The sequence below is a fragment of the Ceratotherium simum genome, chromosome 22 (genome assembly GCF_057802395.1).
Source record: "Ceratotherium simum simum isolate JZ-2026a chromosome 22, ASM5780239v1, whole genome shotgun sequence".
NCBI classification, from domain to species: Eukaryota; Metazoa; Chordata; class Mammalia; order Perissodactyla; family Rhinocerotidae; genus Ceratotherium; species Ceratotherium simum.
In genome coordinates, this window is record NC_141921.1 from 32,516,594 (window position 1) to 32,536,886 (window position 20,293).

General features: G+C 57.3%; 1 protein-coding gene across 1 annotated transcript in view; it reads left to right on the top strand.

The window, feature by feature from the left end:
• Window positions 1-7,423: 7,423 nt before the first annotated feature.
• Window positions 7,424-20,293, top strand: part of MYOM3 (myomesin 3) — a 45,679-nt gene continuing 32,809 nt past the window's right edge. The window contains exons 1-9 of the mRNA XM_004426120.3: window positions 7,424-7,593; window positions 7,863-7,943; window positions 8,680-8,839; window positions 9,604-9,761; window positions 13,917-14,012; window positions 15,681-15,769; window positions 17,747-17,791; window positions 18,271-18,411; window positions 19,960-20,121. Coding sequence (XP_004426177.2) covers window positions 7,433-7,593; window positions 7,863-7,943; window positions 8,680-8,839; window positions 9,604-9,761; window positions 13,917-14,012; window positions 15,681-15,769; window positions 17,747-17,791; window positions 18,271-18,411; window positions 19,960-20,121 — 1,093 coding nt within the window. The 5' untranslated portion in view covers window positions 7,424-7,432. The remainder of the gene's footprint in view (window positions 7,594-7,862; window positions 7,944-8,679; window positions 8,840-9,603; window positions 9,762-13,916; window positions 14,013-15,680; window positions 15,770-17,746; window positions 17,792-18,270; window positions 18,412-19,959; window positions 20,122-20,293) is intronic.

Below are 20,293 nucleotides of genomic sequence, written 5' to 3' on the forward strand. Positions count from 1 at the left end.
TGTGACCCTTTCTGGAGTGTACAATGGCCTCCTTTCTCTGTACCCACATACGTCCTCCTCCTCCTCCTCACCCCTCCCCTCCCTGCGACACAGCACCAGGTGGCGTGTTCCTATCCATTTGTAATTAATATTTAACGTCTCCTCAGGGTCACTGGTTTAGACCCAGTATCTCCACAGCAGAGGGGCAGGCCGCCCGCCTGATCACCCCCGGCCCATTCTCCTCCCTGGCCATAACACTTGCTTCCCCTCCCTCACACGGCAAACAAGTCGGCTTCCTGTCACTTGGGGCAAACTTGGCCAAAGGTTGACTGTCTTCACCTTGTTTAGTAATGAAAAACAACTTAACAGCTTGACCATTCTCACCAGGTAAGTGAGACAGGGAGTCACAGAGGTATTTATTGAAAGCCATAAACATCTCTTCAGCTCACAGGGCCACGAAGCTCTTTGAGCTCCTCGGGGTGACAGACATTCCAACAACCCCATGACTCACTGAGGGTGGAGTCTGAGTGCCTGAGGAGTGAGGTGATGGCTCTGAGACCTCTGACCCTTCTCAGGCTGGCCCTGTCCCCACTGAGGGACAGGCACCAGGCTGCGTCACCCCTCGGGTCTCTGGTCAGCCAGGCCTGCAGATACAGCTGCAACCACTAGAGGGCAGAGTGTCCGAGGCCCCGGGGAAATGGACTGGGACCTTGGCATCCCTGAGGGTCTTGGCCCCTGACCCCATGACCAGGAGTCTCCAGAGCCCGGCCCACCCAGCCCAGAGAAAGGGGAGTCTCCAAGGTTGTCCCCTGCCTCCGAGGCACGGCAGAGCCAAGCCCAGGAGCAAACTAGCAGCAGGAGGGAAGAGGGGGAGGAGCTCAGCCATGTCGCCTGCAGTTTACGTTCTTGAACTCTCATCCTCCCATTAACTTTCCATGATAGGTTGCATTATTGATATTTTGCAAAGAAGGAAAATGTGGCTCAAGGAGGTGATTTGCCCAAGTTGGTTTCCTAAATTTGCCTCAGCATGAGAATCCCCTGGGGAGCTACTAAAAATACAGCTTCCCCAGCCCCATCCAGACCTGCTGAATCCACAGTTCCGGGGGAATCTGGATTTTTAGTAAATTCCTTTAGTGATTCCTCTCAGGCAATTGGAGGGAACACATACCCACAGTTTCCCTACCATGGCCTCAAATCACCTCCTGGAGTCACCCCCATTATACCCAGGCTGGGAGTCGGGGAGCTGCAAGTCTCCTTGGGTGGTATTTCAATCCATGATGCCTGCAGACCCCTGGCCTCCCAAGCCCCCCGCCCCAGGAATGTACAGGAGTTGCCTGAGTTTCCACCCAGAGAACAGGGGTGATGGGACTGGGGCTCCTCCAGCATCCCAGAGGGCCAGACCCCTCTGTGCCCCTGCCTGGTCTGAGTGTCAGCCTAGACAAGGAGGCTGTGGCTAGATGTCACCACCAAAGATTGTCTCCTGTTGCTATCCCCACCTACCTTCCAGAAAGTGGGACAGACAGAAACAACGAGCTGGGGCAGCAACGGCCAGAGAGATACAGACAGCCTCTGCCCCACCTACTGGTCCTGGTACCGGTGGGACATAGCTCTGAGCCCCCAGACCCCTTCTCAGCCCTTGGGCTGCTTGAGTCCATTTTTTCTTCCCACTCTAAGGAGGAAGGGGCATAAGGAAGATACATTTCGACTTGTAAGTGTGAGAAGAACAGTAACTGGATTTAACTGAAGTGGGAGAGCAGCAGAGGGAGAGAAGGGAGACTGAAGCAGGGAGAAAGGAGGTAGGCGGGAGAAAGCATTGGGCCGGACAGTTCTCCACTTGGCCACCAGGTGGAGCCATCAGCCAAGGACAGTTTGGTTGCAGTCTGGAGAAAACGGTGTGGCAGTTCAGGGTGGTCGGTAAGAGAAATAGGTTCAAAGGACCATCCTTAAAGTTCATAAATCCAGGGAAAGCAATGAAAGGAAAAACAAGAGAAGGGAAGGGGAGAAAGAAGGAAATATTTTGAGGAGTGCTGACCATGAGCCAAGTACTATACCAGGCATTTTATGCATTTTTAACCTCATTTGAACCTCACAACAATTCTGCAAGATAGGTATGTATTCATTCATTCATTCATTCGTTTTTAAACAAACACACATCAAGGCCCAGGTGTATGCCAGGAACTGTCCTTGGGGCAAGGGATCCAGTGAATAAGACAGGCAGGCAAGTTCTGTGTTGTCTTAGAGCTTATCTCCAACATACAGCTAAAGAAACTGAGGCCCAGAAAGGAGGCCAAGGTCCCCCACTAGTGAGCACGGGGGCCAGAGGTTGGGTTTAAACCGGGGTTTGTACAGCTCCAAGTCGTCTACCCTCTGCTCGCCTCACGGCCTGAGGGTTAGCTGTGTTCACATTAAGGCACAGCAAGACCTCCCTGAGGAGAGTCCCAGTGGGGAGTGAGGGCACCATCAGGGTTTGGTAAGCAAGGAGGTCCATGGGGATCCCACCCCCAGAGGAAGGTGAGAGGAAGCTCTCGGCAATCCTAGAGTTGTGCAGTTATCAGAGGAGTTCTCACTTAGCAAACGTCTATTGGGTGCCAGGCTTCACATTTCCTAATGGAATCTTTTCAATCAGACTGCATGGCAGATATCATCGACCCCACTGTACAGACAAAAAAAACCAAAATAGTTCAGTGACTTGCCCAAGGTCATACAGCCGGTAAGTGGTGACACCTCCACCAGGCTGCCTTGGGGTAAAGAGGGCAACAAGACCAATTTAAATGCCTATCTCCTGCTGGATTAGAAGCCACACCCCCTTGTCTGTATTTACAGATTCACACTCACTCACTCCTCACAGCTAATGTATAAATATGGGTCTTGGAAAGCCCTTCTTGGGGTGGGTCAGCACAAGATGGGAGAGATCCACCAAGTGTTCTCCCCCAAGAGATGCTCTTAACCCTGCAGCCAGGGAGGAAGGGGGAGAAGCAGGAGAGCTTGGAAAGGAGGTTTCAAACAGGGCAGAACAGATCACGATTTTGGCCGCAGAGCTCACTTGTGTGTCCTGTCTCTCTCTCTCTCTCCAGTGAGCAGTCCCCGGCACCAGGAAGAGGGACAGGCGCAGGGCTGCTGGACCCCTGAGGCCCCAGAGGGAGGCCAGGGAGGGAAGCCGAGCTCTCTGCACTGGAGCTGGCCCAGCCTTCCCCCAACCTGCTCTCCCCTGAGACCTGGCGCAGGTGTACCTTCCTGATCACTCCCCGTCTAGACTAGGACTTCTTCCATGTCAGGGGTCTTATCTTATTCCCTTCTGCATCCTCAGCGCCCACCAGGCCTGGCAAAGGTGGGAGGGACTGAGATAGGGCAGAGGGGTGTGGCACAGGTTGGGAAGAAGGACCTGCAGTGGCCACTCTGGAAGCCTGAGAAATAGGGACAGCAAAGGAAGAGATGGCTTCCCCACTCCTCTCCTGCCTGTGCCATATCCCCATACACGCATGACCACTGCTGGGTGGGGCTGGGTCGGCAGTGCTGGGGGTGGTAGAGAGACGAGAAGCAACCTACTTCCATTTCAGCCAGTGATCTTTAGGTCACATTCCTTCCACTGTCTTCATGAAGTCTGGGTACCGGGTCTCACTGTCTCCATTTTTCAGAAAGGGAATGAGATCAGAGAAGATGGGTGGGTATCTTCCCCAAGGCAACAGTCAGAACTCCTGGCAGCTGGAAAACCCACCCCTTATCTGTTTTCCAGACAACCAGGCCTGAGCTATTGCCTTCTTTCCATTGTAATGGGGGGCCGAAGTTGACAGAAGGAATCAAGCTGGGGGTGGGGGGGGACGAGCAGTCTGCGGAGGCAGGGGTGGGGGTGGGGGGGAGCAGTCTGCGGGAGGCTGGAGTGGGGGTGGGGGGGAGCAGTCTGTGGGAGGCTGGAGTGGGGGTGGGGACAGCTCCACCTGTCGCTGCTGCCTGAGCAATGCTGTACTGACCAACAGCCCCTCCCCCCCACCCCCCCCATAGTTCTCATCCATTGTCACCACACTGTCTCAGCGCTGCTATATTTAAGGCCCGTGCGGGCTCCAGGATCACATTCTTCTCCCAGTCCTCGCTGAGCCCGGGGCGAGAAGACGCCAAGGACCCTCTCATCTTCTGGAATCTTCTCCTCAGAGACACCTAAGTAAACACCGCTGCTCTGTGAGTCCCCTCCAGGGACCAAGGGTGGGGAGGGACCCCTCTAGAAAGTGAGACCCTCAGCTCTCCATTGGGAAGTGGGGTGTGTGTGTGTGTGTGTGTGTGTGTGTGTGTGTGTTCGGAAAGGAGCCTGGGAGGTTTGGAATGATAAAGTAGACGTGTGCTTAGGCAGCACCCCAAGTGAGAATGGGAGGGGATCCTAGAAAATCCCTGTTCCATGTGGCCCTGGGTCTTCTGAGCTGAGTCCTCTGTGATGTGAAAGTTGCCCCAAAAGGCATTTGGGGATGGCCTGGGAAGTGGAGGCTTTCCTGCAGTGGAGCAGGAATTAGCAGGGACTGGGGCGAGCTGGCAGGTCCAGAAACCCTAGAGCAGTGCTGGCCAGCTCGGCTTGGCGGCCCCAGCAGGCAGGGAGAGAGAACAAGCCCTCAGGGCCCAAATCGCACCAGCAGGCAGGGAGAGAGAACAAGCCCTCAGGGCCCAAATCGCAGGGCGGGGGGGGGGGGGGGGGGGGGGGGCGCTCATCCAGCCTGGGTTCACTGGCAGGAAACCAAGGCCTGGGCCGGGAAGGAGTTGCCTCAACCCTTCAGTGACAGGGTCAGAATTCCAGCCTCTCAGGAGCTGGGGGAGCGCCCAGATCGGGTCCCAGCCTGCGCGGACAGCCTGTCTCTGCGCCCCCCCCCACGACCCACCTCTCTGCCCTTAGGGCTCTGCGAGTCTCCCAGCTCTGTGCATCTCTCTTTCCCTCCTGAGGAAGGGGAGAGGCTTCTTGCCCCTTCTCACTCGGGGATACCTGTCAGAGGGCCAGGTGGGAAAGCAGATTGAGGCTTGGGAGGGAAGTGGAGGCAGGTCGGGAAGGCCACAGGGCAAGACCTCTGACCTAAGGCTTTGCACTGCCAGGAGAGGGCAAGGGGGCAGTTTTCCCTCCTGGGCCACACCCCACTGACCCCTTCCCAGCAGGCACACACAGCATTCTGGAAGGAGGGTAGAGGAGGCTGCACTCTCGTCACTGCTTAATCCTGAGCCTCAGTCAGTGCTTTAAAAAGAATCGATGTCTCATCCGCTAAAGCCAGGGGTCTGGTTGCTGGAGGCCCAGGAGGTCAGGGATGAGCGCCAGGCCCACCCACTGTGCCAATCAGGAACAGAGCATCTGGGGAAGGGAGCCAGCGGCTGCTGACGCCAGGGAACGTTAACCCTCGGCTGCTGGGCCAGGGCCACTGTGTCCCAGGAAAGCTGGGGGGGGCCTCCCCCACCTAGGGTGGTACCCAGCAGCTCTCCTCTTGAGCTGTGAGGAGGAAGGGGCAGAATGAGCAGGGCAGTCATAGTCTGGGTGCAGGCAGGCCCTCTTCCTCTGGAGGGGCCAGATGGGAAGCCCAAGGGGTGACTGTCCCAAAGGGAGCAAACTTTTAGGAACTGGAAGGAGTAAATGCCCACTAAGAATGACCCTCGGCAGCCTGAGCCCCCTCACACTCCACCACAGGCCCTTGCAGTCCAAGGATCTCTGATGAGGCCAGCGGGCCCACCTCCCATGGTCACCCAGGTGCTGTGCTCACACCCAGCTCAGAACACAGTACACATACACACACACCCCACCACGGCCAGCAGGCTCCCCGGGGGAGGTGGGGCCAGGGCAGACCTGGACCGTGTAGAAGCAAACAAGAGAGGGCTGAGGTGGTAGTCTCCTCATCTGCTTCCTTCTTCATGCCCAGGGTCTCTTCAAGTCCAAGCCCCACAGGGACCCCCCAGGTCAGAGGCCTGCCGGCCAGAATTGCACCTGGAGGAGGTGTGAAAGCCATTCCAGAGATTCCACCAAGCGGCCTGGAGCTTCAGCATCGAGGGGCCCTCAGAGCCCTGGTGGTGGCACTGAGGCCCAGATCTGGAGAGACCTCAGTGCAAGAACCCAAAGCTCACAGGCCTCCAGCTCTCCTCATCTGCCTCTCCAGATCATGGGTTCACTCCCCGATCCCTGAGCCTCCTCAGACCAATTGGATCCAACCCTGCTGGGCACCACCTGGGTGCCCAGACCTGAGCCTTGAGAATACAAAAGAGGACCCCTCTTTGTGATCCCCTTACTAGAAGAAAGGCCGTGTGGCCCACTGTGTCCCCAGCCTCAGCCAAGGCCTGGCCTTGAGTAGACGTGTGACATAGGGGTCAAGAGAGCTCGGAGTGGGCAGACCTGGGTGCCAGTCATCGCCCCACCAACCAGCTCCGTGACCTGGGCAAGCACTTCCCTTCCTCATGAGTAGAATGGGGTCATAACAGTGCCGTGTCATTTGGGTTGCTGTAGGGACCAGGGACAGTGCATTTGAAAACTTCTAACGTGGGGGCCTGGCACACAGTAAGCACTGACTGTTGTGGCTTTTAATTCACTTACAATCTGTTGAAGAGTCAAGATGCTCAGATATGAAATAATTAAATAGTAAGAGGGGCATATTCTGGATCAGAGCTAAATTGTGGAGTGCAGAAAAAAATACAAAAGGGATTAGAGGAGAGAAAATTCCAGGTGGCCGTAGTTTTTCATCAGGCCTTCTTAGAGAAATTATGTCTAAGGTTTACACAGTACTCACTGTGCGCCAGGCACTCATCTCACCTTCGCAACCACCCTGGGAGGTCCGTAGGCCCATTTTACAGATAAGGAATCGAGTCATGGAGTCTTGCCCAAGGTCACATACTTGTAAACAGGAATGAGAGGTTTGGCTCACACCCAGGGGCTTGGACCCAGAGTCTCCACACTCAGCCATCAGGCTAACCTAAGCTTTCTCAGGTTGGGCTTTGAGCCATGAGGAGAGTTAAGCAGACCAGGAGGAGGGGAAGGGTTCTCCGGGTGAGGAGACCAGCGCAGGCAAAGGCTTGGAGGTGGGACTGAGTGTGGCACATGCACACAGAGTGAGGACACCTGCCCATCTGGAGTCGTAGAACAGCCCTCGGACATCGCTGTGTTCAGTCACTCATCATCTGGGAAGCTGAGGGCCGGGGAAGGGAAGGCCTCGCCCCAAGGTCACACGGTGAGGCAAGGGCAGGGCCGTAGCTGGAAGCCGGGGGCTGTCCCCCGATGTGGGGCTCTGCTCACTCTGCTGGGGAGCGCGTGGGGGTGGGGATAAGCCAGGCTCAGAGCACGAAGTCTGCCCCTGTCACCTTGGCCAGGTTCCCCTCGCTCTCAGGCCTCGGCACCCCCGTCTGCCCACAAACCTCCCGGAGCTGCTGGGAGGACCACACGGGGGAGGGAGGGGCAGACGCCCGTGGGGTGACCGTTCACTTGGCTTGGCAGGTTGTCGCTCTCGCAGCCATGACTCTGCCTCACAGCCCTGGAAGTGCGGGGGAGCCCCGGCCCCCCCAGACCATGGAGGTCCATAGGCGGGAACACCGCCGGGAGGAGGAGCAGAAGGAGGAGCGGCAGCATAGCCTGCAGATGGGCTCCTCGATGCGGAGGAAGACCTTCCGCAGCAGGTGGGAGCATCAGGGACCCACCCCTGCCACTGTGCTACCCCGAGGACCCCCAGTCTGAGGGGGGAGGCCCAGCCCCGCTGTGTGGAGACCCCAGTCTGAGGGGGGAGGCACGGCTCTGCCTTCTGAGACCCCAGTTTGAGGAGGGAGGCACAGCCAGGCCTGCGAATACCCTGAGGCTGAGGTGGAAGATGCAGCCCTAATCTCAGGGAGCCCCCAGCCAGAACCCCGGCCGAACCTGCAGGAGCCACTGACTCTCTTTTCCTGGGCAGCGAGGAGGAGTATCAGTTCAGCGCCGCAGACTACACCCTCGCAGCCGCCCTGGCTCTGACGGCCTCCTCAGAGACCTCCTGGTAAGTCAGGTGATCTTTCCAGAGAGCCCCGGGCTGAGAAGGGGCCATCCGGTCCAGTCCCCTGCCTCCCTACTGGCCTCCCGCTGAGCTTAAAAAACCACATCCAGAATAAGGGGCTAGACAGAGGTTTAAGCCCAGGGCTGTCTGACCACAGAGCCACCACGCCACCCTCTGGATGCGTCCACAGGCACCAGTGAGTGACACCCCCAAGGGAGAGAGTGGGGTCCACAGGCACCAGTGAGTGACACCCCTAAATGTGGGGATAAAGTGGGGTCTCTACTTTATCGTCAGGCTTCACAGGGTAGGGGAGGGGGAGAGGAGGAGGAATTAAAGCAACTCCAAGTTTCAAACACGAGTCCCGAGACTGGAAGGCCCCTCAGCTTGAGAGTATCAGGAGGCCACGTCCTGGTCCTGGCTGACCTGAAGCAAGTCACCGAGCCTCAAGTCCCTGCCCTGTAAAATGGGGAGACTAATGCCTGTCCATCTGGTCGTAGTGAAAACGAGAGGAACAACGGCTTGTGAAAAGAGCCTTGAGAACTGTATCAATAGTTTTATTATGCACCTACTGTAAGCGGGACCCATTCGGGGTATTTTGGAGGCAAGACAGGATTTAAAAGGAGCTCTTGTCCTCAAGAAGCTTAAAGTACAGCTGGCAAAGCTGGACGTGGGGATGGAACGGGCTGGGATGCCCCCCACCCCCGGGGCCATCGGCCCCTGAAGGCCTCTGTGGCCGCAGGGAGGCCCAGCTGAGGCGCCAGACCTCCACCGTGGAGCTGGAGGAGCGAGGGCAGAAGCGGGTGCGCTTCGGCAACGAGTGGGAGCAGACGGAGATCGCCTTCCTGCGGACCCAGTGGCTGCTGCGCCAGAGACGCGACCGGAAGGCACTGAGACGGCTGGTGAGGGGGAGGCTGGGGAGCCCCGGGACCCTGGGACCTGTGACCCATCACACATGCCACCCACCTCACCCTACCCCCTTCCCAAGAGGCAGCTGGACCTCCGGGAAAGAGCCAGGCCCTGGACTCAACCCAGGCTTGAATCCCGGTGTCCCCACCCTCTAACTCTGTGACCTTGGGCGGACAATGAGTCTTCCTGAGCCTCGGTTTTCTCATCTGTAAAATAGACGTATGTGGTTGTACCAACTCTCAGTGTCAGGACGGGAATTTAAAGAGATTGGGCTTGTAAAGTGACTTTCCCGGTGCCTAGAACACAGAAGACCCTCAGGAAACACTCTTCTTGACAAGTGTCAGGCCTCTGAAGCCACCCTTTGTGCCCCCCTCCGCCAGGCAGGAGAGCAATAGCTAATACACAGGCTTTCTCAGCTCTCATGTTTTTCACATGTTAACTCATGTAATCCTCACTACAGCCCATCACGAGGGGGGTACTATTATTATCATCCCCATTTTACAGATAAGGAAACTGAGGACTTCCCTATGATCTCACAGCTAGTAAGTCGCAGAGTTTGGCCTTGATCCCGGGCCAGCTGGTTCCAAAGCCTGTGCCCTGCCCCCTGGGCCACACTGCCTGTCAGCTGCTGTGAAGGGGGCTCCAGCCCACGTGGGTCTGACTCCAGAGCCTGGGTGTCAGGGGGAGGGTGACAGTGAAGATGAGGGGGGAGATAGTGCCCTGGCTCATAGGAGTCACAGACCTCTCCCGCCTCCAGACAGAGGAGAAGGTCCAGGAGGCCAGGGAGCTGAAGGAGCTGTGTTCCGGCCGGGGGCCCTGGTTCTGGATCCCACTGCGCTCCCATGCCGTCTGGGAGCACACCACGGTCCTGCTGACCTGTACTGTCCAGGCCTCGCCGCCGCCCCAGGTCACCTGGTAAGCCACTGGGGCGGCAGAGAAGGGTCCTCACCCTCCTCCACGCTCTGAGCCTCCGGGGGTACGTGAGTGTGAGTTCCTCACGGCCGACACCTCCCTTCCAGGGGCCCAGTCCCTTCCCCAGAAGTTCTTGCTGCCTTAGAAAAGCTGCAGACCCACAGACCCTGAGCTCTGCCCACCCCCCAAGCAGAGCAGCAGCTGCTGGAGGCTCAGGAGAGGTTATTCTTAGCCGCCTCGCAGCCAGCCTGGGGCTGGAAGGCTGGACCACCAGGGAGCCAGACTTGTAAAAATATGATTGTGGTGGCACGAGAAGGCAGCTGCTCCGAGCTGGGCATCTCTGGAGTTGGAGGATGATGGCGGGAGGCAGGGCAGAGGGCAGGCAGCAGGAGAGGAGGCGGGGAGGGCAGGGGGGTCTCCCCAGTGAAAGGAGTTCAGGCCTGGGGGGGATCCCTGCACTCCAGGCCTTGCTCGTGCTCTCTCTACTAACCCAGCATGTGCTCTCAACTATGACTCGTAACCATTCTGGTCCTGCCTCACTTTCCTGTTCTGTAAAATGGGTTGAAGACCTCCTGTCCAGCTTGTATGTGGTGAGGATTTAGTGCCACAACAACGTGGAAGCCCTCAGAACTTGAAAGGTGCTGGGAAAGCAGGAGATGCCATTCCTGGGACTGCAACCATAACAGAACCACGGAGTCCAGGCCTAGCTGGTAGAGGCGGGGGGAGGTGGCAGGTGTCTCCTGAACTGGCCTGGTGGAGATGGGGTGGGCGTGGCCATGTGTGGGGTCTCAGTTCTACCACGGAGGGAAGCGTGTCATTCACGCAGCTGAGCCCACTGTTTACTGAGCTCCCCCCGGGTCTAAGGCCCATTGTCAGGCACACTGGGGGACAAGGAAGAGATTTCAACAAACATTCACCAGGAGCGTCATGTGTCCCAGGCCCTGACTCAGGCACTGAGGGGTAGAAATGACCCAGACACAATGTCGCCTCAAGGAACACTCAGCCCAGAGGAGAAGTACATTTGTGGGTGATATCTGAGGTGAAAGAGTGGAGGAGAGGAGGAGGAGGTGGCTCCCTCCTCCTGGAAGATCCAGGAAGGCTTCTCAGAGGAGGTGACATGTAAGCCAGATCTTGAGGGTGAACAGACCACAGTCTAGTTGGAGAGAGAAGATAAGCACAGAAATAACCAAGATCACAAAGGAAACACAACATCTTACACTTGAACCCGCTTGGCGTTGACCCAGCTCTTTTCTCTCATTTGAGCCTTGGGCTACCCATGAGGGAGGGACTGTTATCCCCATGTCACAGGTGAGGATATCAAGACTCAGAGAGGTAGTGTGACTCATCTAAGGTCACAGAGCCGGTGTGAGCCAGGATTCAAACTCAGGCCTCTCACCTCCCAGCGCATAGCTCTTTCTACCGGCCTAGAGGGTAGGAAAGTCATCATTACAGTTGTTTTTTCCTTAAAGCACACATAGTCTTCAGAGGGCAGGAAACAGAAAGCACAGAGGCCAGGAGCAATCAAGAAAGGCATCTTGAGGGAGGTGGCACCGGGGCTGGTCATTGCCAGATGGCATTCACTCAAACAAGTGTGCCAGACACCATGCTAGGTGCTGGAATTCGCGGGGACTGAGGCAGACCCTAACTGCAAGTCGCTGGTCCAGTAGGAGGACTGCTCCCACCAGCCGGCCTGGGCTGGGGAGGGTCAGCACAGCAGCTGTCCTGGCCGGGCAGCCAAGCCCTGCCCTGCCCCGGCCCTGAGGCCCACATCTAGGGCATTCCACAGGACCATCTTGGGAGGAGGACTCATTTCCACCCCTGCCAGCCGGTTGCCACAACAGGACACTGAGCGTTCCCTGTCAGTGTCGGAAGCCAAGGCCTGGCCCACCTCCAGCCAGAGGGAGTCAGATGGCCCCTGGGGCTCCTGGCTTTGGGGACCTGGTTTTCCCTCATCAATCACTCAGGCAGGGCCGCACATCGTCCTGGGACTGGCCTCCAGAGCTCTGTCCAGGCCCTGGGAGAGACCCAGCCCCTGGGTTAGGAGGAAGAGCCTGACTCAGAGGGCTTGTGAGGCAAGTCCATTCATTCAGCAATTATTGAGCACTTCCCAAATGCAGGGGCAACAGCAGGGGAAGGTAGGCAAGGCCCACTCCGGCCATGTTTACACTGCAGAAGTGGGCCCTGATTCTACCTGGTGTCAGAGTCAATCTCCAAGGCCAAGCAGCCTTAAAAAGTAAAATCTGACGTCAAAATATGGGCAAAAAAATCCAGATAAATAATAAAAATCTCACTCTTTTATGAGGACCTCTCTGAGCCAGGCTCTGGGCTCGGCACCTCACCTCTGTTGTCTCTTTAATGCTGTTTTAGTATTGGCTGCCACTCAGGCTCATCCATGCAGCCCCTGCCTCCACGGGCCTGACAGAAGCCCAGAGAGAGGGCAAGATGAGCGCTGAGCTCCCCGGCTGCCCTGGCCGTGCCCAGAGCTGCAGCTGTTGCTTTTTCTGGCCAGGCAGCTGGCCAGGCTGAGGTGTCTGGAATGTTCCTGACAGGTGTGGGGTGGGGGACCTGACTTTGGTCCCCAGACCTGGGAGAGGCGGAGAGATTGGGTGCCCAGATCAGGCACCGCTCTCCCCACAGGATACTTAGATGGGCTCGTTTCAGAAGACAGTGCAGCCTGGGGGCTGCGTGGTGGGGCATGCTCGTGGGCTGTTTGGCTGCCATGGAGACAAACAGGGTGCGAAGGGAGCCAGGTCAAAGGAAGGCGATGCAGGGAATCTGAGACACCCTCTCTCCACTGAGGCCTCCTCTTCAACCTCAACCACCACTGGGGCAGACTGTTCATGCAACGGCTTCATGGACACAGAGGCCCAGAGAGGGAGACTGACTTGCCCAAGGTCACACAGCAAGCTGCGTCAAGAACCCAGGCCTCCTAAGTTTCAGATCCTCACTCGCCAGCCCTGACTCCTCAGGTCTGCAGACCCCATAATGGGCTGTGGACAAAGACAAGGCCACTTCACTGTCCAGTGCCCAGGGCAGACAGAATAAGACCCCAGAGTTCACAGAAAACACACAGGGGTAACCAGGTGCAGAGGGCGATCCACTGGGCCACCCTCAGGAGTCACCTGGCGAGTTAAAAAAATAATGCCCAGGTCCCAACCCGAGAAATTCTGATTTCATTGATCTGGGACGCAGCCTGGGCACGGAGATTTTTTTAACGGCTTAAATAAGATAGACATTTATTTGTCTTTCATGTAAGCGCCTGATGTAGACAGGGTGGAGCTGCTGTGGCAACTCCGCTCTCAGATTCCTCCGGGACTCAGGCCCGTTCCGCTCACTGCTGGAGGGCGCAGCCCTGGTCTTCCCTACAAAAGACGGCAGTCCTCATGGCCATATTGTCGCTGCAGGATGGAGGGAAAGATGACACAAAAAGGGGCGGAATCAGCCTCGTGGCACTAGTGCTTATCTTCTGTTGACAATACTTAGTCACCTGCCTACACCCGCAGACAGGGAGGCTAGGAAATAGGTTATACATTTAGTGCCTCAGTGATATATTTTATTCCCTTAGAATAAGAGGAGAATGGCTATTGGAAAATAATTACCAGCTTCTGATACAAATTCCCAAAGACTTCTCTCAAAATCTGGGCGTGAAGATTTTTAAAGCTTCCTCTGGTGATTCTAACGAGAGCCAAGATAAGGAACTGCTCTTCTGAGGGGTCAACAGGGAGGTAGGGATGGGGGTCCTTTCCTTGGCAACCCCTCTCACAGAGGAGGAAAAAGCTGGGGCCTGGTCCCTAGAGGTACCCCCCTGGGGCCTTCCCCTGGCAGGGAGAGGAGCAGCACCCCTATTTATAGGCTCCCTCTTCTCTGCCCCCCAGAAGGGGAATGAACTCTTGAGCATCTGTAATGTCCAGGGCACCGGACAAAAGCTTTACACATCTTATCCCATTAAATCGTCGCAGCAACCCTACGAGGTCAGTGCTATTATTACTCCCATTTCACAGATGAGGACAACTGAGGTTCAGAGCAGTGAAAATCCTGCCCTGGGTCACATAAGCCAGTAAGCCGCACAAAGCTGAGGTTGCAATCCAGATCTGAGAGGCTCGGGATCCTTCCCACTCGAAACCACACTGCCTGCCACAGACCACTGTGTCTCCACAGGTACAAAGACGACATGCGAATCGATCCCCGCCTCTTTCCTCCCGGAAAGTACCGAATCACCAACAACTACGGGCTGCTGACCCTGGAGATTCGGAGGTGAGACTGTGAGCCTCGGAGAGACCCACGACCCCCAGGTCCCAATACCACGGAGGCCAGAGCAGCATTCCCAACCCTTCCTCGGAGCTCTTTCCCAAGTTGGCCTCATCTTCAGAAGTATCTGGGGTGCTCGTTAAAATATCGATTCATGGGATGGACCCTCCTCTCACCCCCAGAGATTCAGATTAAGCAGGTTTGGAGCGGGACCCAGGAATTGGTGTCTAACACACACCCCCAAGGGATTCCATTGTCTTGAAATACATGCTGAGAAATTCGAACTCAGAAGCCAACAGCAAAGACTGAATGCTGAGCTAGGCACAGTGGGAGAGCTCCTTGCTGGGGGAGAGAAAACACAAATCCTTACACACACACACGCGTGCATGCACACACACACAAGCGCAAGGGGAAGCAGTTGGAGGGGAGAGAGTTAGGCCTTTCAGGAGGCAGTGAGTCTCCAGCATGGTTTTGACGGAAGAGGCCACGTGCATGGAGGAGGCCATATGGGAATATGAAAGCCCAGTCCTCCCCCAGTGTGCGTTACTCACACGAGCTGCCACGTGTTGAATTCCTCCGGTGCCAAGCCCTGTGCTGAGGGCTTCATGCATTTGACCAACAGTGCCCACCACTGTTCCTGCAGGGAGGGATTGTTAGGGCCACGTTACAGGTGAGGAAACAGAGGCTCCAAAAGGGTAAGGGTCTCACACGGCTTGTCCAGGGCAAGGCCTGGGTGTGAGCCAGTTCTCTTCATCCGGGTTCTTTCCTACACCAAACCCTCCACCTCAACCAACGTGGGCATGAGAGACACAGATCTGAACAGGACATTGATCCTGCCCCCCAGAGCAAAGTGGGGATACGTGGACATAAATACCTGACTGTACGATACTACAAAGGGGGGTGCCCCGTGGGCTGCGCAGTCAGGGAAGGCGTGCAGGGCTAGGGGAGCCTATAGGGGCAGGTGGGACTGGCCCTTGAAACAAGAAGGACTCCTGCTCCAAGCAGCCAGGGAAATAGGGGGGGCACCAAGGGGGCGCTCTGCTTGCTGATGGGGCCAGATGTGCCACATCCTACCAACTACTCTCTTTGTCACTAAGGTGCCCCTGGGATGGAGGTGGCCCAAGCCTCCACTGGGAACATGACAGGGTTGGCCTGGCTGGTGGTGAGACCCAGGCCTGAGACTGAGAACACCTGGGCATCTGGCCCAGTGCTGGCCCAGACTGGCAGTATGTCTTGGACAAGTCCATGCCCTGCTCCTGCTCCAGGATTCTGATCTGGAGGTGTTGACAGGGCAGGAGACCATGCCTGGGAGAGGGCTTGTCACCTTGAAACTGAGTTGAATTCTAGTTGCTGTGTGACCCTGGGCAAGTCACTTAACCTCTCTGATCCTGCAGAGTCAGTAATAACAATCATATTTTCAAAGCGCTTTCACCTGAAGTGGGTTAGGCTGATGTTATGTCCCTAGTTTTTCAGAGGTGGACACTGAGGCATAGAGAGGCACAGTGGCCAGCCCACAGGCACACAGCTTTTCAGAGGTGGGGCCTGAGCTAAGCCTGAAGTCTCCCCTCTGAGGCCTTCCTGTTAATCCCCACCTTCCCCGCCCGCAGGTAGGGACTTGAGTTTCCCATGGAGCCCAGCAGTCTTGGGGGGCGCTTCTCCCTCTCTCCTTTTCAGATGCACCATTGAGGACGCCGCCACCTACACGGTGAAGGTGAAGAACGCCTACGGCCAGGCCTCCTCCTTCGCCAAAGTCCTTGTCCGCAGTAAGTCCTCCCGTCCCCAACAGGCCAGGCCAGCCCTCAGCAAACCCAGGATTAGCAGATGAGGACGTGGGTCTGCGGTCAGACTCGAGGAAGGGCCACGGCACAGGGGCATTTAGCCTGGGATCAGGTGACCGGGGCAGCCACGGAGACTCTCGCTCCCCTGGGGCCTTCGGAGCAAGTGAGAGTTGCCTCCTCAGGCTGCACGACCTGCATCGCTGTTCAGGGGACCCCACCTGCCAGTCTCCAAAGAGCATGCTCATCCCCTCCGGGGGGCTCAGGTCCAGAGCCAGCTCAGGGCCTCTGGGGGGGTGGCCTGGCCCTGCCAGCCCTGCTGAGGGGTCCTCAGCGGCAAAGACAGAGCCCTACCAACTCCCCTCCTGACCCCCACTGCCCCATCTGGCTTCTGGTGCATATTTCCCAGTGGGGCTTGGGCCCCTCCCTGGAGGTGACCCCAAGGGCATCTGACATCACAGCATAAAGCAGGGGAGACGCCCAGGAGTCAGCTGGACCTGAGTTCACGTGTTGGCTGTGCCGCTGACTGGCTGTGTGAGCCTGGGCAAGCCACTTCATCTCTCTGAGCCTCCTTGTCTGTAAAGGGACTCCTACTACCTCCCTCAGATGCTCCTGTTGATTAAATGAGATGGTCCAGGTAAAGCTTGGCTGTAGTGGGATCTTGGGAAGGGGTAGCTCTCCCTCTCCCACCCCATGACCAGGGCAGAGCGCAGCCCAGGAGGCCACACCTCTGAGCCCGGGAGAACGCTGTGCCTTGCTCTCGGGGCCCCTGAGAGAGAAGCTGTGTGTGTGCATGCACACACACACTCACACACGCTCACTCTCCCTGGGCAGCAGCCAACCCCTCCTCCCCTCCTCTCAGCAGACCTTATTAAACTGTCCTTCACGGTCCTCTCCATGCCTCTGCCCTGTTCCTCAAATAGCTCTTGGGAGGCAGCTGTCCCCACTGCCAGGCCACACTCTCTGCGGAATTTGAGCCATCCCTATAGGCTGTGCCCAGAGTCAAGCCCAAGGTCAGGCATCAGGGCCCTGCCTCCCTCTGTCCATCCACATTCCCATCACTTCGTCCAGATCCCCGCCCCTCCTTCCATCAAGACCAGCAACTCCAGGATCCACCAGGCTTCTTCTTGGCCCCCAGGCTCCAGCTAGGCTCCCACTGAGAGCATCTATTCACCACCACTACCACCCCTCCCCTGCTCTCATCTCCATAGCAACTGCGGTGGTCCTAGTGGAAGGCCCTGGGCTGGGAGGCAGGAGCTCTGGGTTCTAATCCTGAGTCTTCCACTGACTCTCTGTGTGACCTTGGGCAGCCTCCTGGCCCTCTCTGGGCCTATCTCAGGAAGGGCCTTTCCAGGGACCAGTGTCCACATCATGGCTTCAGGCTAGCTGGGTGATTATGCCTCAGTTTCCTCATCTGTATGAGAGGATTATAACGGCACCAACAGGCAGGGCTGTCGTGAGGATTAATCAAGTTAATAAGCAGAGCACAGTATGCACCATGTGAACGAAGGCTGTTCTTACTCTTCTCTGGTGGTCGGTGTCCTCATCTTGGATTTCACCCTTAACTCCAGGTGGCTCTCTTAGCACTGCCCCTTCCCCTGCCTGCTCTCCCTGACCCCACCAGACATCCCAGTCTGACCAGGCTTAACCTCTATGAAGACAGTGTGTGATCCTGGCAGTGAGTTTGGGCAGAGGAAGGAAGCCACCGTTTATTAAGCCCTGACACACGTCAGGCTCTGGCTGAAGGCTTCATTCGTGTGAATTCACTTGTTCAGAACCCCACCACCGTCAGGTAGGAATCGCTGTCCCCATGTTACCAACAAATGGGTAAAGGAACTTTCACCAGCCAAAGGGGGAGCCACTAATAGACCAGGACTCGAACCCACACCCAAGCCCATGCCTCCAAAATCTAGTAGGAATGTGGGGTCTGAACCTTCTCAAACTCCATTTGCTCTGGGTTTTCAGCTTACCTGGGGAAGGACGCTGGTTTTGATTCGGAGATCTTTAAAAGTAAGGAGGCTGGGGGAGGGACAGGCCTTCGGGGGGGGAGGGTATCTGGGGCTCCTCGTCAGGCTTCCCCATAGCCCCCTTCAGAATATAGCCACCCACTGCCCACAAAGGGATGTCCGTGTGGGATTTGCCTTTGAGTTGTTAACACTTGTAGACTGGCTTCTGGGGGTCCCAGAGCACCCAGAGCCGCCCCTAGCTGCTGAGCTGTCCAGTGGCCAAAACTGAGTGGGTGAGGCAAAGCCAGACAGACAAATGGACACGGCCTTTGGATATTTGCTATTTCAGCTCACCTGGTCCCCACCTAGATGAATCTTTTCCACCCACCACTGCCCCCCAGGACCAGGGCCCTCTTCTCCTTGTTAAGACCACTTCAGGAAATGTGACCCTGACCCAGAGGAGTGGGGACCCTCCCATCTAAGCCCCAGGCTAGGCTGGCGACCTCAGAAGACGTCTGCCCTAAATTTCTGTTCCCACCCTAGGACTAATGTTTGGTGCCAATGTGGAATTCACATCAGTGCTGAAGCCAGTCTTTGCCCGTGAGAAGGAATCCTTCTCCCTGTCCTGCATCTTTTCGGAAGATGTGTTAGACGCCGAGCAGAACATCCAGTGGTTCCGAGACGGTGAGGACCCCGGTCCTAGCCCCCAGCCTTCAGAGGCAGAGATGGAAACCAGAGGGGTCTAGAGCCCCGGCTCCATCCCTCCATCCCTGGGACACCCCCACAGGGAGACAGAAACTCAGCTGGGCCCCTCCCCCCACCAGCACGAGCTGAGTTACGGCTGCTGAAGAGGCAGGGAAAGCAAGGCACAGCCAGGTGGGTTCAGATCAAGGTGCCCTACAAAGGGTCACCAAGCACCTAGGTGTCAGGCCCTGTGCTGGGTGCCGGGGCAGGGTAGGCGCAGATGTGCCTGAGCTCACGGGGCTCTCCATCTGGGAGGAGGGAGGAAACCAGAGCACAATTGTAGCCTCTGCTCGCTGTTGCGAGCCTGCGGTGGTCAGGCACTGGCTCGGCCCTTTATGTCTGTGGGCTCCTCAGCACCACCCCAGCGGGGAGTGATGGCAAGAGAAGCAACGGGAACAGAGGCCAAGCCCAGGAGGCAAGACTGCGCGAGTGTCAGCACAGGCTGTGACTGTCGCAGCGGCTTTTCAGAGTCGGGGTGGGTGCAGGTGAATAACTGCTGCTCATGAGCTGGAAGCCCTCTGGGCATGTCATGGGCAAGGCTGGAGAAGGCTGGTCAGCTAAGGCAGGAAGAGGTGGCCCAGCCAGGGAGGAGGACAGCTGGACCTCCTGCCCCATCCGTGACCAGGCCTGCAGCCAAAGGACGAGGAGTACAGCCCCCTCCCCAGCGCCCCGCCGCTTTGAGCCGAGGGAGGCTGCACCTGCTCAGCGCAGAGGGCGGAGGAGTGGGGAGGCCATAAGGAGCCCGAGAAACAGCTGCACCAACAAGGCTGAGATGTTTTCCCAAACCTGCAGACTTTCCAGAATAGAGGTGCTGACAGGAGGGAGGGGCCCTCAAGTGGGACAAAGAGCAGGATGGCCCAACAGTGTGGCCTCAGGGCAGGGCCCACACCCTGACCCCAGAGCCCCTTCACTGAGTCCCCATCCCTCTCACTAAGGTCCCCCCTACTGAGTCCCCACTCTCCTCACTGACCCCCACCCCCCTCAACGAGCCCTCTACCCTCCTCGCTGACACCCCAGCTCTCTCAATGAGCCCCTAACCCCTTTCCTGAGCCCCCACACCCTCAACAAACCCCCCCTGCTTTCATTAAGCTTACAATCCCCACCCACTGACCCCTCACCACCTTCCTAGAGCCCCCAGGCCCCCACAGAGCCCCTCACACAGGTCCCCATTTCTCTTGTTCCCACTTCCTCACAGAACCTCCAACTCCTCACTGAGCTGCTGACGGTTTCCGTAAACCCTAATTCCCCTGCTGAGCCCCCAGCCCCTTCCCTGGACCCTGCCCCACTGCCCAAGCCTTCTGCAGAGGAGAGTTCAGCGGCCACATTGGCAAAGCCTTGGAGGTCACCGCCCCCACCCCAACACCCCAGCTGAGCCTCAGGCCATAGCCACGCCAGCCACGCCTCTGCCTAGACCCCCAGGGCGTCTATGGGTTCCCAGGTGAGGCCAGGATCCCCCACAAGCTCACACCGGACCCGTCTGCTACGCAGGGAGGCTACTGAGGTCCTCTGCTCGGCGGCAGACCCTCTATGCAGACCGCCAGGCGTCCCTGAAGGTGTCCTGCGCCTACAAGGAGGACGAGGGACTCTACACGGTCCAGGTGCCTTCGCCCTTTGGTCCCCGGGAGCAGAGCACCTATGTGTTTGTGAGAGGTGAGAGAGTGGAGTGGGGGACAGAGGGCAGCTGGAGGCAGAGACCAGGGCTCTGCCCTTGACTGATTTGCTGTGGGACCTTGGGCAACTGCCCTCCTCCTTGGGGCCTCAGTTTCCCTGCTATGAATGGGGGTGTTGGGTTAGAGTCTCCCTAAGAATCCCTGTGGCGTCC